This window comes from Taudactylus pleione, unplaced genomic scaffold (assembly GCF_031769625.1).
Source record: "Taudactylus pleione unplaced genomic scaffold, aTauple2 ptg000517l, whole genome shotgun sequence".
Taxonomy (NCBI): domain Eukaryota; kingdom Metazoa; phylum Chordata; class Amphibia; order Anura; family Myobatrachidae; genus Taudactylus; species Taudactylus pleione.
The window spans coordinates 6,540,934-6,557,487 of record NW_028284919.1 but is presented as its reverse complement, the minus strand read 5'-3'; the positions used below and the strand labels follow the sequence as shown (position 1 = coordinate 6,557,487).

Below are 16,554 nucleotides of genomic sequence, written 5' to 3'. Positions count from 1 at the left end.
AAGGTATTAAGGGCCTTATTCATCATCCGATATGGCACTGTAATATGCTAGTTTCCGCATGGTTTAAGTAATGGACCCATTTGCCTGCAGGAACCAATGCCATCTTCCCCAAGCTTCTTTCCCCTGAGATAAAAGAGTATGGTACCTGCAGGTGTAGTTTAAACTCTTCTTTACAAATGACACATGGCTGCAAAGAGTCACCTTGCTCCACAGATCTCTGTTTCACTTTCATCCAGTCATCGTTGGTTAAGGGCAATGCAGGAGCCTCAACGATGCCCAATTTCTGAGCTGTAACCAAAGGTATGAAATTATTATAAGCAGATGTGACAAATGATGACTCACTGATTTTTTTTATTTTCATTAAACTATACAACTAAATCTAAACTACCTGTCAAAGGTTTTAGAACACCCCTGTTTTTTCAGTTGTTATTGAAATTTAAGCAATTCAAGTCCAGTGAATAAACCTGTAAAGGGACAAAGGTAAGCCGCAAACCTGCTAGAGGTTAATAACTGAAAAATAACGTTCATTTCTTAGTTATAAAAAAGGCCTTTTGCAGGGAGCAAGTGTATGGGTTAAGAACTTGCAGCTGTTCTTTAGCAATGGAAGTAAATTAAGCTTTGAAAGTTGATGTAAACAATTCCTACAGGTGTCCCAACTTCTGTTGATTACTTGATTACAAACTACCTGTCTGTATCAATGCAGTATTGGAACAGACTGTATTTACACTCCCTCAAGCATTATTTGGACAATTTTGACTTGCAGTAAGTAGTAGTTTGTTATCATAATGGCAATGAAATAGGCAATAAATAAAGGAAGACACTTATAACACTTGTGTAGGTCTATCCTTTATGGAAATTGCAAAGCCAAGGTGTCAGTGAGTATTGAAAACTGGTGGAAATTCTAACAGGAAGATGTCTGATAGAACCAAAGCCACAACATAATCAGAAGTCAAGTTTCTGAGAATCAAGAGCTTGTGTAATAGGCATCTGATAATAACACCGCTCCAAGCACAGCTTAAGACTGGTCAAAATAAGCAATTATCAGTTTCACAATAATACCCCTTTTCCACCAAAATTCCGGGTCTGACCCGGATTTGGAACAGGGTTCCTATCCGAATCAGACCCGGAATTTAGCCGGCGTCGACTTGGGATATTCCTGAGTCGGTGCCGCTCACAACGCAGTCGGGTCTGCATAGACCCGGCTTTTCCGGCGTGAAAGTGGACGCTGGGAGATGACGTCATCTCCAAGTGCCACTGAAGCCGGACCAATAGGCCAGCTTGCGGCGCACTGCAGGTCATCAAGACCCGGAGTGCGCCGTACACACAGCAGGGTTTCACGGGTTACTCCAGTGTTAAACCCTGTTATTTACCTGGGTTGGATTGCTGGGTGACTCGACCCGGCGATCCAACCCTCACCCCTTTTACACCAAGGAGCTGCCCGGGTTAACCCTGCAATAACCCTGGTTTTAGCTCTGGTGTAAAAGGGGTATAAGAAGACTTTGAGTTGCAGGTTTGACAGGTCGAGTGGCAGTAAAAAAGCTATTGTTAAGATGGTAAAATAAGACTACTGGCTACTGAAGAACGGAAGAAGGTCTTATGGGCCGAGGAATCAAAATCAATCTTTGGTTCATCATACAGGTTTTTCATACTTTATTGAATAGGTGAGAGGATGTTTCCCCAGTGAGTAACACCAACTGTCAAACATGTCTTTGGCTGGGTCCCGAGTTACTTACACAAAGTGACTAGCACCTTGAACCAAAAGGTGCTAGTCAGTATTGCAGCCCCATGCAATACTGACTGGTCTGCGGCTGGTCAAGGTTTCATCCTACAGTAAGATAATGACCCAAAACATACCCACAGACTATTTCTGAACTACGTTTGAGGGCTTAATCCCCATGGAGCTGGTTTGAAAGTAAATGGGCAGAAGGATGAAAGCAAAGCAAAGCAAACTATAAGTACAACACATTTGTGGGAACTTCTGCAACAATGCCGGGAAGAACTTCACAAACAATATTTGATTTTCATTGTAGAAAGAATGCCACTAATGTGTTTGGTGGTTAGAACTGAAAAAGTGGATGCAGTCAGATTACCGGCAGTCGGCCATCAGAATCCCGACAATAGAAGCCTGACCCGGGACTAAAGATAGGCGTAGAAATCCTGACGTCTATCTTTAGCCCCACGCCGGGATCCCGACAGCCGGGATCCCGACAGCTGGGATCCCAACAGCTGGCATCCCAAACGAAGGTAAGCGGGGACAAGTTAGCGTCAGCCACCGAGAGGGGGGGGCTAGGGTCAGGTTTAGGCACCCCGGGGGGACTTAAGGTTAGGCACCCCCCCGGGAGGGTGAGGTTTAGGGTTTGGGGAGGGGGGGTTTGGTCTAGGTACCCCTGGGGGGACTTAGGGTTAGGCACCAACCGGGAGTTTTAGGCACCACCAAGAGAGGGTTGGGGTGGCGGGGGGGGGGGGGGGGCAGGGAAGGGTTAAGGTACTTACCAACCCCAGTCGGTATTGTAGATGATCGGGCTTTCGGCGTCGGTATGAGAACCGCCGGCGATTCAGCCGTCGGCATTTCATACCGATTCCCTGAAAAAGGTGGCTACTTTGATGAGTCAAAATTTAGATTACGTTTTGTTAAACAAAATGATGTTATAATTTAGTTTTATCTCCAATTGTTTATTTGTTCTATGCTTTCATTTCAGAGATCATTGAGACATTAAAGTAAATTTCAATAAAAACTGGAAGATTGGGAGTGTTCTAAAACTTTGCGATGGTACCCTACAGTATATGTACAACATACATACCTGCAAATTAATCTACATAATATTTTTGTCAATAAGAAAAATTATATGTTGACAAGATGCAATATCTGAACTCTTGATAAGGTTTTTCTGTGTGTGGAACCTAAAACCAAATGTCTTTCACAACCGGAGTCACTAATAATAATTTCGGTCATTCATCAGGGATAATTATAAAGAACAAAAACATTAAATTGATTTAAATAATAAGTCTACACAGATATAGTGATAAGTAGTCACCATAGAGTTCAGTGGCCTTTACGACACCAAGACACGTAAGTGGGATAGATGGACAAATTAGGCCTAAATATGTAATGAAAATTGAGCCTCACACATAGGACAAATAAGCAACAATGCAGGAAATGTAATAAAACAAAATAGAAAGTACCCTAACCATAGGCAAGTGCAGGGGGGGGTTCTGGTTACCTGGAAATGCCCCTCCGTAGCCCACACCATGATGACTGATGACACAATATAAATAGCATATAATACTAAAGTTGCATGTTTTTAAGATCCACTCAGTGAACAAATGAAATAATTAGCACCACCTGTTGATCTTTTCAAATGTGTGAGCCAGTAATGAATACACTTGTGCACTAACAAGAATATCTGGAAAACATGCACTGTTAGGGGTTTGCTGATATAGACCATTATAGGGTCAATTATTAATACTCTATAATAATACACTATCCAGTGCATAAGAAACTCAATCTGTACATATATGTCCAGGGCAGTGCAAGGTTCTTCTGCTGCTCCCCCAGACCCCCAGTCTTGCTCAAATGATCTGGAATGGAGCCCATATCTGTAATAAAAACATTCAGCTCAGGCAGAATGGCCCTACTGCTGCATATAATGGCTTACTGTGATTGCTTGTCCTGTATATGTCAGAGTTATTACACACACTATACTTTGTATGACGCATATTATAGCTGGTTAAGTTCTAATTATTCCCTCTTCGTGGACTGGCCATACTTGCTTTAAAATCAAGCATTTGGAAATCCCTCTCTAGAAATCCTGCATTTGTGCTTGCTAACCGTATGCATGTAGCGTGTGTTTCCAACCATGTTGAAAGTTGCAATGGTAAAAACCTGTGGTGTCAACTGTTACACATTGTTGCCCTGCCTTACATAAACCATAATGTGTTCAGACATGGTGGAAATCTGACATGATGCCTAATTCATGATGAGATTGTAGATTGAGTCTTGTCTTGGCTATCCTTGTAGGTAAAGCTGATGTTGTGCTAATTATTTTCATGCCTCCGCCACTGACACCTTCAGTGACTGACTAGCACTGACAGCTACATGGTGTTCAGAATACATCTACAGGGCAATTCCCCTGAGTACTCTTTTGTCCTGTCAATCATTACAATGGGTAAAGACATCAAATCTGTAATCAATCAGTCACATAGAGAGAGATATGAATTAACTCGCTCAAGGAAAGACTTGGAACTGTTGCTTTTTTGAGCTCAGGACAAATTTGAAGAGCAAGAAAAGCTGCTGCTTGACATTAATATATATCAAAGACTGTGTATTACTGAGCTGAATAATACATACAATATAATTACAGTGCTTCCACTTCACTTAGTACAATATGCACTCATAGACCTCTCTACAGCAGGTTGTCATGTTAGGAGGGAGGTGTTTGCTAATACAGCAGACACAGAATGACTGACAGCTTGGTAAACTTGCTTTGCAGAAAAAACTGTGTATTGGTTGACTCATACACAAGGACAAGGCCTGTAACACTACACACAAATGACTGCATTCCTGTAAAAGGATATATGACATTTGGGGGTTTAGTAGAACTCTGAGGAACAATTGACACTTATTATTACTATAATTATTATTATTAAAGTTATTATTAAACTTTAGAATATTAATTTGAAAAATGGTCTCCACCGCATTAAGGGCCTGATTCAGCAAGGATCCCTGATGCAATCGCGGCAGCAAGCGCGTACGCAGTTCTGCTGTGAAATTATGCAAATGATTGATCACAATGCCACCGGAGCACGACATAAAGACGCCCACTTCCCTTCACTCATATCCGTAATACCTTGCAAGTCTGCAAAAACATCGGTACCATCGAGTACCATCGGAGCCTCACGCACAATTAAGGTAGATCAGACCTCACTTACAAACTGCTAAACTTCCTGTCAGTATCTAGAGGTCAGGCTGTGTATGCTGTCGCAGGGGTTTAATTATGCACGCCCCTGGAATGGCGTTTAAACGTACTGGCACGCCTGCATTTCTCCAACCACCCCCCCACGTCACCACCCACAAACGGTACTTCCTGTCAAACACTCTACGATTGGTCTGCGTACACCTGAGCTGATTCAGACCCGCTCGCTAGCAAGCGGCCGCTCGTTGCAGACGATGTTCGCTAATGTGCGCATGTGTGTAGTTCGCAGTGCGTGTGTACAAACTAGTACGAGCGATCAGATTTTGCTCGCTCGCCTTGCAAAGACAGCCCAGTGGAATGAGTGACAGGAGAGGCCATTTGTGGGTGGTAACAGGGGCAGGCCAGTAGTAACGGGGGAGTATAGTTGCGGTGCAGGCGTGCCAGAGTGTTTCCACGCCGTTTCTAGGGCATGCATAATTAACAGCCAGTGTCATAGTACACGTCACCTGGTTGAATAATACACTGAAGTGCTCACAGTGCTTGCGGTAGGGTACAGTCAACCGCAATCGCTGTGGTCAGATCCGATGGAGCCCCATGTACCGATGGTTGTATATACTTCCTGGAGATGACGTACGCTAGTGGGCAGCTAAAGACAGGCTGGTGAGCGTCTATAAACACAAAGTGATCGCTCGCCGAGACATAGTGGGCGTGCTTATGCCTTGCCGAGCGAGCGGCTGCCTTGGCGTCACTTTGCAAAATTTAAATACGCTGGGAGCGAGCGGCTGCAACTAGCGAGCGGGTCTGAATCAGGTCCACACTGCGATCTCATCCCGGATCGCTGTGGCTAGTTCGCGCACATGCAATGCGAAGCATACACATGCGCAGATCAAGAAAATCGTCTGACTGTGTGCGTCTTAAGCTGGCCATACACGCTACAATTATATCCGCGGATCGGCTTGATAATTTTAGCGTGTGTGCGGGCGACCGAGGGTTAAATATTGCTTGGTCGGGCATGCAGGATTGTCCAGCATACCCGTCCGACGTGATAAACATTTCCTGTGTTCCTTCCCATGGGAGGAACAGGGAAATGTCTCCTCCCCTGGGGGCGGAGCGCAGATGTCGGGCCAATACACTGTGAGAAATCTCACAGTGTATGCCGCGGACATCTGCGGGCTAGCAGGCTGCCAGATAAAATGTCTGTCGGTCTGACAGGCATTTTATCTAGACGTGTATGCCCAGCTTTAGCACTTGAGATCCTTGCTGAATCTGGCCCTAAGACTGCTGTATTTTTTCACCTTTTTACAGCCAAAGTGAATTTCACATTTTGCGATGCCTAAATCCAAACTGACATAACTTTTTAATTTCTTGGTCCACGCAAGCAAATGTAATATTTTTTTTTTTCACACATACAGAGCTTTCATTGGCAGGAAAAAGTTTTTTCATGGGCATTACATATAGAGAAAACTGAAGAAAATGTGTTTTTTTCCCATAGGGGGGTATATTTACTGAAGGTTGATTTTGGTTGATTTGGGGGTTTTGGTATATTTGCAGGTAATTTTGAGTCGATTTTGCAAACTGGGGATTTACTAAAGGAAAATTGACAATAAAACCGAACTACAACTAAAATCGACCATCGATCAAACATTGATACTTTCCCATAGACCACTACAGGATCCCCTCATTTGCTAACAGATGGATTGAAACTATAAATCGACTACAAATCCGACTGAAAAATCCCCAAATAAATAGACTATTAAAAGAAAAAGGCGATTTTAGGTTCTAAACATCATTCTATTGGTAGGAAGTTGAACTTAATTATGATGCCTTTAAAACACAAAATACACTAAGAAAAAATAAAATAAACACCCACACTCAACAGGCACACGCCAAAAAACACTCACAAAGACCAAAAAAAATTAGACAAGACAAAAAATAAGACAAACTTCAAAATGACAATAACAATACAGAAATTGACAGGACAAAACTCTAAAGGTGCATACACATGTAACGATTTTTTGAACGATTTAACTATAACGACGTCATTATCGCTCAATCATTGAAAAAATCATTCAGTTTCTGAGTTATAACGATGAACGATTATCGTTCATGCGCGTTCCCATTTGTAGTTTGCAGTTCATTCTGACTGACCAACTGAACAATTTTCATTAAGGGAAGTTACAAAAATCGTTGTAGTTCAAAAAATCGTTCATTACACTTTAAAAAATCTGACAGAAAATCGTTCATAAAATCGTTCATACAATCGTTGGTAACAAAATCGTTGTGTGTGTATGCAGCTTCAGAAATCACTTTTTAAGCACCTATATAAAATCCCTACTCTCCTGCTAAGCATTACTCCCTCCTCTCCACAAAACTCCATTTCAATATGTTTGGGTGTGTGCCAGTAATTTTATAATTAGTTTCTGTGGCTTATGGTGCATGTGGTACGTTTTGCCCAATAGGAGTACAGTACATAAGCAAGTGTTTGTCATTTTGTAGGTGATTTGAAGAGCACATTCCAAATCGACCATTTTTACACTCTTTAAAATCAACCCACATTACATTCGAGTTTGAAATAGATTTCAAAATCGAATGTTAGTAAATGAGAGATTTGGCCAGTCATTTATACAGCCAATTTTGAGTTGATTAAAATCGACATGAAAATTAACAGGCGTTAGGAGGTGGTGATATGGAGTGTTCTGCAAAAACAGGTGCGCGGGCGCCGTTTTTTGGGCTTGCTGAAGCCAGTAACTGCATCGTCAGGTCATCTTAGTTGTAGTGGACCTTCTTAGCAACCTTAAGGTGCATACACACGTAACGATTTTTTTAACAATTTGTCGACAACGACGTCATTATCGTTAAATCGTTCTAAAAAAATTGTTCAGTTTATGAGTTCTAACGAACGATAATCGCAAATGCACACTCCCGTTTGTAGTTATTGTTCATCGTCCATTTCAGACTGTCCAATATGACGATTTTCATTAAGGGAAGGAACATTGGCCCTGATTCAGAGCCGGACGCTCTGACAGAGCGCTCGCTCTGAATCAGGGCCGTCCTTCTTCATTTTTGGAGCGGCCTCCTGGCCACTCGTATAGCTGTGGGTGACCACCCACAGCTATAGCGAGCGGCCAGGAAGATGGTCGCGATACCATCGGGCTTGCGACGAGACCCTTGTGGTAGGGTCTCGTTGCCACAAGCCCTGGAGTGCTTTTGGCTCTATCAGAGCCGAAAGCACTCCCTCTGACATCACTTGTGATGTCAGAGGGGCCGGCCCCAGACGGTAGGCATTCCCATGGGAATGCCTCCGTCTGGCCAGCCACGCCCCCGGAATGCCCACCAAAGGGGGCGTGCTGTCACTCACCATCGACAGCACGCCCCCTTTGTAGCGAGACCCATAGCGACGGCTTGCCCGTCGCTATCCGGGTCTCGCGCATGCGCACGATGGAGCCGGGTCCGTCGTGCGCATGCGCACTGGGCCAACATCGACCAGCTTGCGAGCGCTCAGCGCTCGCGAGCGGGTCTGAATCAGGCCCATTATTCGTTCGTCATTCAAAAAATTGTTCATTACACTTCAAAACATCATTCAAGTTTTTAAGGGAAAATCTCATAGAAAATCTGACAGAAAATTTGATAGGAAATCGTTGGTTACAAAATTGTTACGTGTGTATGCACCTTTAGGGTTGCTCAGATGTGCTATGGTCCAAGCGATGGTCAAAATGTTTCTCCAATGCTTCTTGTTTCAGGACGTGTGCAGCGGATCTGAGAAGCTGGCAATGGGCATCTCATTTCAAAAGATGGTGCTTTCAGCATTTGCATAACTTCTCATAGCCACTGCGACTGAAGACACAGCACCGATCCCGCTTGTGTCCACCTCGATACATTCCTTTCAATACATTCAGACTGTGGCAGACAGCATAATCAATCCACAATCTTTGATCCTGTTGAAGTGTAGCACATAGAGATTATAAACAGCAGGGGAGATTGATCACAGCCACACAGCGCCACTGTGGGCGTGCCCCCTTCTGTCCAGGAACGGGACTCCAGTCCTGGCATTCCCGCCTTATGACAGCCCTGCTAGACATGGTCTTCAATGTTGGTCTGCAGAGTGATTTCAGGGGGTGATTGAGCTGCGAACGCAGTGAAAGGTATCATGCAGATTCCCGATTATCGGGAATCTGCGCATGCGCCTGACCCTGACTGTGCATGTACAGTATGGGTCTGCAGTCCAGCACCAAAGGGGGCTGACAGTGATTGACAGTGATTGACAGTCTGCTACCGTTTCTGGGTGAGGAGCAGGTGGTGATGGCCTCCATTTCCCAAAAACAGAGCTGTGTCACCGTCGCTGGGGGAGAGTGGAAAGGTCAAGATCTCCGTTGGCTGACAAGAGATTTCCTGGCCTCTTTTATTCATCTGCGGGAGCCGGCTTGTGTGATTTCTGAAACTCTAGTGGTTTTGGAAGCTGTACTGATTTCTGTTCTGTAAGTCATCCTGCTCCTAATATACCCCATTCCATACGCCTGCCTGCACTGCTATTTACTCCTAATCTGCATAGTCATCCAGGTTATAGGTGAGGACAATGTAAAAAAATGAAGGCTGCAGGTGTACCAGTCTTCAATCCGGGCAACACCGGGTATCCCAGCTAGTAGTATCAAATAAATAAATGAATGAAAAGAGATGAAGCTTTTGGCAATATGCGCAAATGTTTGCCCAGACAGGGACATTCCTAATTCTTGATTTTTGTTTTGTCATTTTGTGTAAAGTAATTAAGTTGTCATCATTTACTAACAAAATATTTATATGAAAAACAAGTGAAACGTTTGCATTAAGAGTGAATAGGTCTTCCTACATAATTTGGTGACATTAACATATCACTAAGAACATTTTTTTTTTGCTCACAACGTGGGATTTACCAATGTTAGAAGAAATAATACAAATATAAATTCCAGTGGTAGAACAAACATTGTTTGATGTTAATGTTATATTAGTTGATTAGGGAGACATACATGGCAATTTGAAATTATGCTCAAGACTGTAGAGAATATCCAGACTCCTGCACCTGGGCGTAACTATAAGGGAGAATTTCCCAAACTCCGGCATTACAATCCAGGTTTTAAAGATATCCATGCTTGAGTCCAGACGGTTAATTGAAATTGATTGCGGTACTGATTAAGTCACCTGTGCTCAAGCATGGATATCCTTAAAACCTTAGACTGGCGGAGTTAGGGAAAATCTGCTATAATGGATGCAGAGGGAGCAGTTGTTATGGTGACTCGCTTCCCATGCTCCCAGTTCACATCAGCACCAGACTAATGCTGATGTGTCAGAGGTTGTGAGGTGTGTGGTGAATAGCAATGCTTTGCGGTTTGCAGCTAATTGGCAGGCAGACAGCCCGCTGATTGGTTTTGATGTTTTCCCTCATTAGGGCTGCGGCTTAATCTGGAAGCCAAGGACCCAAGAGGCAAAGGTGTTATAGCAGTGAGTGCATTGGTTCTGTAACTGGTGTGTAAGGGAGAGGTGCTGTTACACTCGAATGTCTGTGTATATGTGCAGGATGGTGTCTAGTGTGCACTGTAAGGACCGTTCTCCACGTCACTGGAGATAACCCATTTCTGGTCCTGTTTGTATAAATTTGGGGATAATTGTGACTGTGCATTATAGTAACCGTTAAGTTGAGAAAAAAGATGAGCACCTTCCCCTAGGTGTGCGTGTGGGCCCATGAAGTTCTATTTATACCCCTGCCCATACCAGACAATAGTCACCAATTTGAGAGACCATGCAGATTTTCCTGGAAGTGGTGGCACTAACCTGTTGGGCATGACCTAGCTGAATGAAGGCATAGTTTGGGCAAGGCGGTGTATGGCATGGACAGATTGGGAGGGGGTGAAATTTGTCTGGAATGTTGCACGTGAATTCCTGATATAATATTAGTGAATCAAATTCTTGTCCAGGTCTGTATATTTTTACAGCAGAGGCCCTTCGTCCAGACCATTATTACTGTTGGACCCATTTAGCAAAGGGTTTTTAGTCTCTAGTCTGGGCTTGTTCAGCTTGAAATACTAAAGCTGATCAGAAAAACATTTAAGAAAATAGAGCATTTATTTCACCATTAATTAACTGGTCTAGCAGTTACAAGTCATAGGAACAGAGATAGTGATCTCGCATGGCACCCTTCCCACACTATATACCATTTATTACCAATATATAATTTGCAGCTTTACTTGCTGAAGAAGACCTGCACATTCAAAATCATTCTGAGAATATCGGGATTTGACATGTCAACATTTAAGATGCCAACATTTTTAACATGTCTACATTCTGAAGATGTTGATGTGTTGCATTTCAACAATGTAGACATCATACCGGTCAACATTGTGGTGTCAACATTATGACCTAGTCCCTTTTTGTCACCTTAAGCCAAATTTAAGTCATTGGTTTTCTAAGTGGCCTTCAGTAACTTTTGCTGTATTTGTTGCTTTATAATTTTATCTGTGTTATTCATCAAAGCCTTTATGTCATCTATGCAGTGTTTAATCCTGGATACAATATTTTCTCTAAGCTGATGAATATATAATTGAAATTGTTAAAATGTTTTCCCAATGAGGATCCAATCCTGTAACACATCACTAAGTTATATGAAAACGCTGATCGGCAGGCATTGATGACTGCAGATTCGCCAGGAAACCGGGGAAATTATTCATTTGAAAATCCCCGATTTGCCATTCCCGATCGGTTGGCAAATCAGGAAAATCCGAAACGTTGGATTTCATTGATGCCTCAACCCCGGCTTCTGGGGATCGCGGAATTGTGACAATATGTTGATGATTTTTAGGGCCTTATGCCTCACACTATCAAATCTGGTTGGTAATTTTCGTCAAAATTACCCCAATCTTGTATATTCCCAGTATTGTTATTTTGACACATAAAAATCCACATAATAGATTAAATATTAACTCAGGTTTCCTCTATGAAATCCTTGTTTTTGCTCCTTCTTCCGATGTAATCCCATACATTCTATATAAAACAATGAACAAATAGTGACTTGCCTAATGTTAGTGATGGAACAACTGGATCAAGAACATATTCTTCTTCTGTCATATCCACTATAGTCTTTCCTGCATGTTTCCCCCTAATTTCAGAATCAACAACTGGTTTCACCATCTTCCTGTGAACAAGTTGGGAACCAATCTTCCTCCTCTTACAAGGATCAGCTAAAGAGAGGTGCTGAAGTTGCAGATTTTGCAAAATATGGTCTTGCAAAGCCACTGCGGTGAGTATTGTTGGTTGTTGGTTCCCATAAGAATTCTAAAATACAAAAAAAACATCAAGAGTGCATAAATATTGTTAAAAGAAAATCTTAAAAGAAGAAAATAAATAAAAAAATATTTATTAGGTCAAGACTGACAAGACAAAGAGAGATGCAATATTACAGACTTCAATATCATAAGGTTTAGATTTATTCCAAACACTACAGAAAATGTGAACTACACCAAATAACAGGCCCGCCATCAGCACATCTAACTTACTTACTTGCAAGTAAGGTCATTTTATACATTAGAGATGGCTAACCTGGAGTTCCATGAGGAATGAGCAGGCTACTAAGGGGTTTAAGAAATATTTGCTTCAACCAAATCTTTAGGATTCAGCCAACTGATTTGTATGGGACTTAAGCAGACACAGAACAGTTTCTTCCAGTATCTAAAATTAATTGTAAAATACAAATTACAGTTCACAAGCCATCTATCTTAAGGCGCATATCCACTACACGATAAATTGGACGATTTGAACGATAACCATATTGTTATCATTTATCGCCTGCAATATCGTGCAGTGGATATGCTGTCAACAACCAGCGATGCGCACTCCTGCTGGTCGTTGACGTCGTCGCTCATCGCCCGAACCTGCTGTCTAACCTGATGATATCGTCAGGTGGAGCAGGTTCAGGGATGAGGGAGGGTGCCCACACTGAACGATATATCGTTCAGTGTGGGCTCAATGTCCACTGCACAATATAATAAACAATTGAACGATAACTATGTTGTTTACCGATCATTAATCTTGTAGTGGATATGTGGCTTAAAAGTAAAACTAGCACGTAACTGAATGTGATCTATAGAATATGTTACGTTTTTTAATGTTTAGAATTGTCTTTGGCAGGAATGTCCTATTATAAAACTGTGAAGCGTGTCCTTGCTGACAGCATTCAAAAAATAACAGACACTGACATATTTTATAATCACTTGTGTTATTCCTTTACCCACCCCTCTGTTTCCCACATAACTCTTAAATAGAAAGATAGAAAAGAAAAACAATAACAAAAACTTCCTTTTTAATGCTAAATGTATCCAGCTTTTGCAATACAGTATATAAAATTTGTGGAGTTTTTGAAACAACAGGGGAGCAGATATGGGTACTACTAAGCCGGACCCTGGCTGGCTGGAGAGGCTCGGAGGGGTCAGGTCCTTAGCACATCAGGCAGGGAGAGAGTGGAGACTGCTGCTGTTCCCGAGTAGCAGCAGCCTCTCTCCCCAGCCCAGCACACGCTACTGTGTGCTGGGCTGCGGAGGGTCCAGGGAAGCTGCTGGCACTCAGCAGCAACAGTCAGTACTCTCTCTCTCCCTGAGAGTGTTACATGGGTGGGGGCAATATCACTGATCATCCCCCGTCTCCCCTGGATCTGGCCCCCACCTGAGGGAAACAAATCTGCCCCTCTTCCCATTGCATAGCGTTATTTACCAAAAATACTTTTGAAGGGGGCGTGGCCATGCCTCCTTCATCTGGCCATGGTACCCGAGCTCGTCACTTCTCTTGACGGCCCTGCTCTTAATCATTGTGAGCTGTCTGAGAGTTAGACATAAGGGGCCTGGTTTTGGCCTTGGAGCAATAAAAAAAAAGCATTATAACTATCTCTAAACTAACCACAGCTGGTAAGAGGTTCTAATTACTGCTTTTTCCCCAAATCCTCTTGTCCATCTTTCCTTCCAACTTGTCCTTCTTTTAGGTTTTATTGCTAAAATTTTAATTTTACTATACTCTGTAATCTCTGGTCACCTGCAGATAGTTTTGGATTACTTTGTGATTTTTTCGCCAATGGCTCGTCTTATTTTTTGTCACTATTGGAGCCTGAGATTGGTACATTTATCCTAGCTTGAAAATCATGGCCCAATACAAAATCTGTGCACCCTATTACTTTGTTGACGTTTGTGAAAAAATAGGCACTGTTATTGTAAAATATTTAAAATATAAATGGGGTCATCCAGAGGATAAATTGAAAAAGACTACGATAATGTACGCATTATCATATCATTGGGTTTATAGGGAAAATTAAACTTTTGGCAATGGGAGGTCTTATTTCCAACCTCTCGCCAGAACTTGTGTTAACTTGACAGTGTGCCACTCTGTCTTGTGAACATTAGTTTTGCTGGGTACACACTGGCCGAATTGAACGACCGATATATAGAGAGCACGTTGGCAGGTGTGTACCAGCGATATGTCTGTGAACGATGTCATTCAAGACATATAGCTTTGGCTGTGCAGCACAGCAGATGGCCGATATGTATCTGCAGATATATCGGCTCATCGTGCTGTGTACACTTGCTGCAGAGGCCGTTGGTAACTGACATCACAAATGGACGGGCACATGTAAATGCCCGCCCATTTGTGACGTCAGGCACAATACATCGGGCCGACAATTGGTAAGTGTGTATGCACTTACCAATCATCAGATAAGATGGCGGATTGGACGAGCAGCCGATCCGACATCCTATTGTGTACCTAGTTTAGATAGTAAAGTTTTCTAGCTTCATTTCTAATCGCAGGTCAATCTTACAGACTCCCGTTGTTTTCAACCAATTTTTTTTTTTTAAATTAAGGCCAACATCAAAGTCAACATTAAACATCAATGTCGTGCTCACAGTTCACATTAAAACACACAGAATGAAGTGTCTTCAATTCATGTTATGCCACACAGAACTAAGTGCCTCCAATACATCGATCTATTTACCTCTTCCCCGCTCAAGCTCTGCATCTCTCGCTTGAGCTCGACAGTGCTACACAATGGCTAATGGGATGGCATATGTCTGGCAATATGCAGCAGCTCCCATTTTGGCCATGTTAGACGTACATAGTGTTGAAAGAGGAGTGCGCTACAATGCGGACACCAGTCTTCCTGTTCCTCCAGGGAGGCTTCATGCCCTGTTCCAAGATGGCCACTGAGCTCAATACTGAACTTGTGCAGGGACCATCTTGTCTTTACGTGTCTTTTAGAGTGACATGGTGGGAGACAGAAGTCTTCAACTTAACTCCTATGAGAGATCTGGTTAATACCTGCATTTAATACTGTTCCAGCATCCTGCACTGGATGCACTTTTTGCAGCATACAGTCCTGGTGGGCTGTATAGAACCCAGCTCTGCTCTATTACTAGTGTGCATGTAATAGTGAGTACGGCTGTACCTACTACACATCAATAAACCAACACCACTGGTGAAGTAACTGGTATGTTCATAGTTTGAGTCATCCACTGGTGTGTGCCTACATAACTCTGCAGTATCAACACCAGCACACATATAATTTCCAACACATAGTGACACAGCAACTCAATATGTAGACCAGAGTCCACAATGTTGTCTCGCTCCGCTTCCTTTTGGTATTGTGTGGTGATGTGCAAACCAACAGTTCCCATAGTTTTGTCTATGATGGGGCCAATTTATTAAGCAAAGAAAAGCTCTATCTTAAACATATCCACCCAGACTGGCCAGGTGAGGCGGAAAGTCTATTCTTGGCACTGTAACACCGGACAGCTGAGTATTACACAGCCGCTGCAGCAATATGTTCTGGGTTAATCATATATATAGGATGTATTCTATAGCTATGATAAGCAGTGATAGTTAACCATCCCTATAATAAATAGGCCCTATGTACATAATTGTATGCTAGGAGAGCTTGGAGGAACCATAGAAATATAAAACCCAAACAACTGAGGTAAAAACAGTTGATAAAAGTCGGCAGTGTTGCCCATACAGCAGTCAGTGGCAGAGTGTCCAAAAAAGGCATTGTTAGCAAAGAGTATGATATATATTCTTATCTCTAAAGGAAGGGTGGGGTGGGGGTGAAATTAACCCGAAGAAAGCCTTTAACCCTCATAAAAACAAATCTGACTTCTAGCTGCACAAAGTGTCATCATTGTAAATGTGTATTTACATGTGTGGGAGTGATTTTATTGACAAAATATACCTTTGAAGCTTTTGTTCCATGTGTAAGTGAAACAGATGCTCCGCTAGGCCTTGAACTGAAACGATGAGCCATCCCCTGTCCGAGCTACAAAAAGGAAACCTGCAGCAAAAGACAACATTACACAATGTAAATTTACTTTGTACTACAGTAAATGATTAACAATATGTTTCCCATGCAATAAAATCTAAGCGTTAATTATACCTCTAGCATAAATTATACATCTTAGAATAGACAGCGGCCACAGACCTAGAACATGAATTTTATAGTTTAAATTGACGTTGAATTGATGTTGAAGAGATTACAGTTAAATGAAAATGCGGGTTTAAATGGAGTCAAAGAAAGTCCACACGTCACACACCTAGAATGCTCTTGTGATGCTATCTCATAACTTACTAGCATGGCTGATATATCTGT

At 42.4% G+C, this 16,554-nt stretch overlaps 1 protein-coding gene across 7 annotated transcripts in view; it reads right to left on the bottom strand.

The window, feature by feature from the left end:
* Positions 1–16,554, bottom strand: part of RNF32 (ring finger protein 32) — a 149,246-nt gene that overhangs the window by 33,736 nt on the left and 98,956 nt on the right. For all 7 annotated transcript variants that reach the window (XM_088450350.1, XM_088450354.1, XM_088450351.1 and 4 more), the window contains 3 exons: positions 16,141–16,239; positions 11,954–12,212; positions 146–288 (listed from right to left, as the gene is read on the bottom strand). In XM_088450350.1, the coding sequence (XP_088306476.1) occupies positions 146–288; positions 11,954–12,212; positions 16,141–16,212 (474 nt within the window). In that variant the 5' untranslated portion in view covers positions 16,213–16,239. The remainder of the gene's footprint in view (positions 1–145; positions 289–11,953; positions 12,213–16,140; positions 16,240–16,554) is intronic.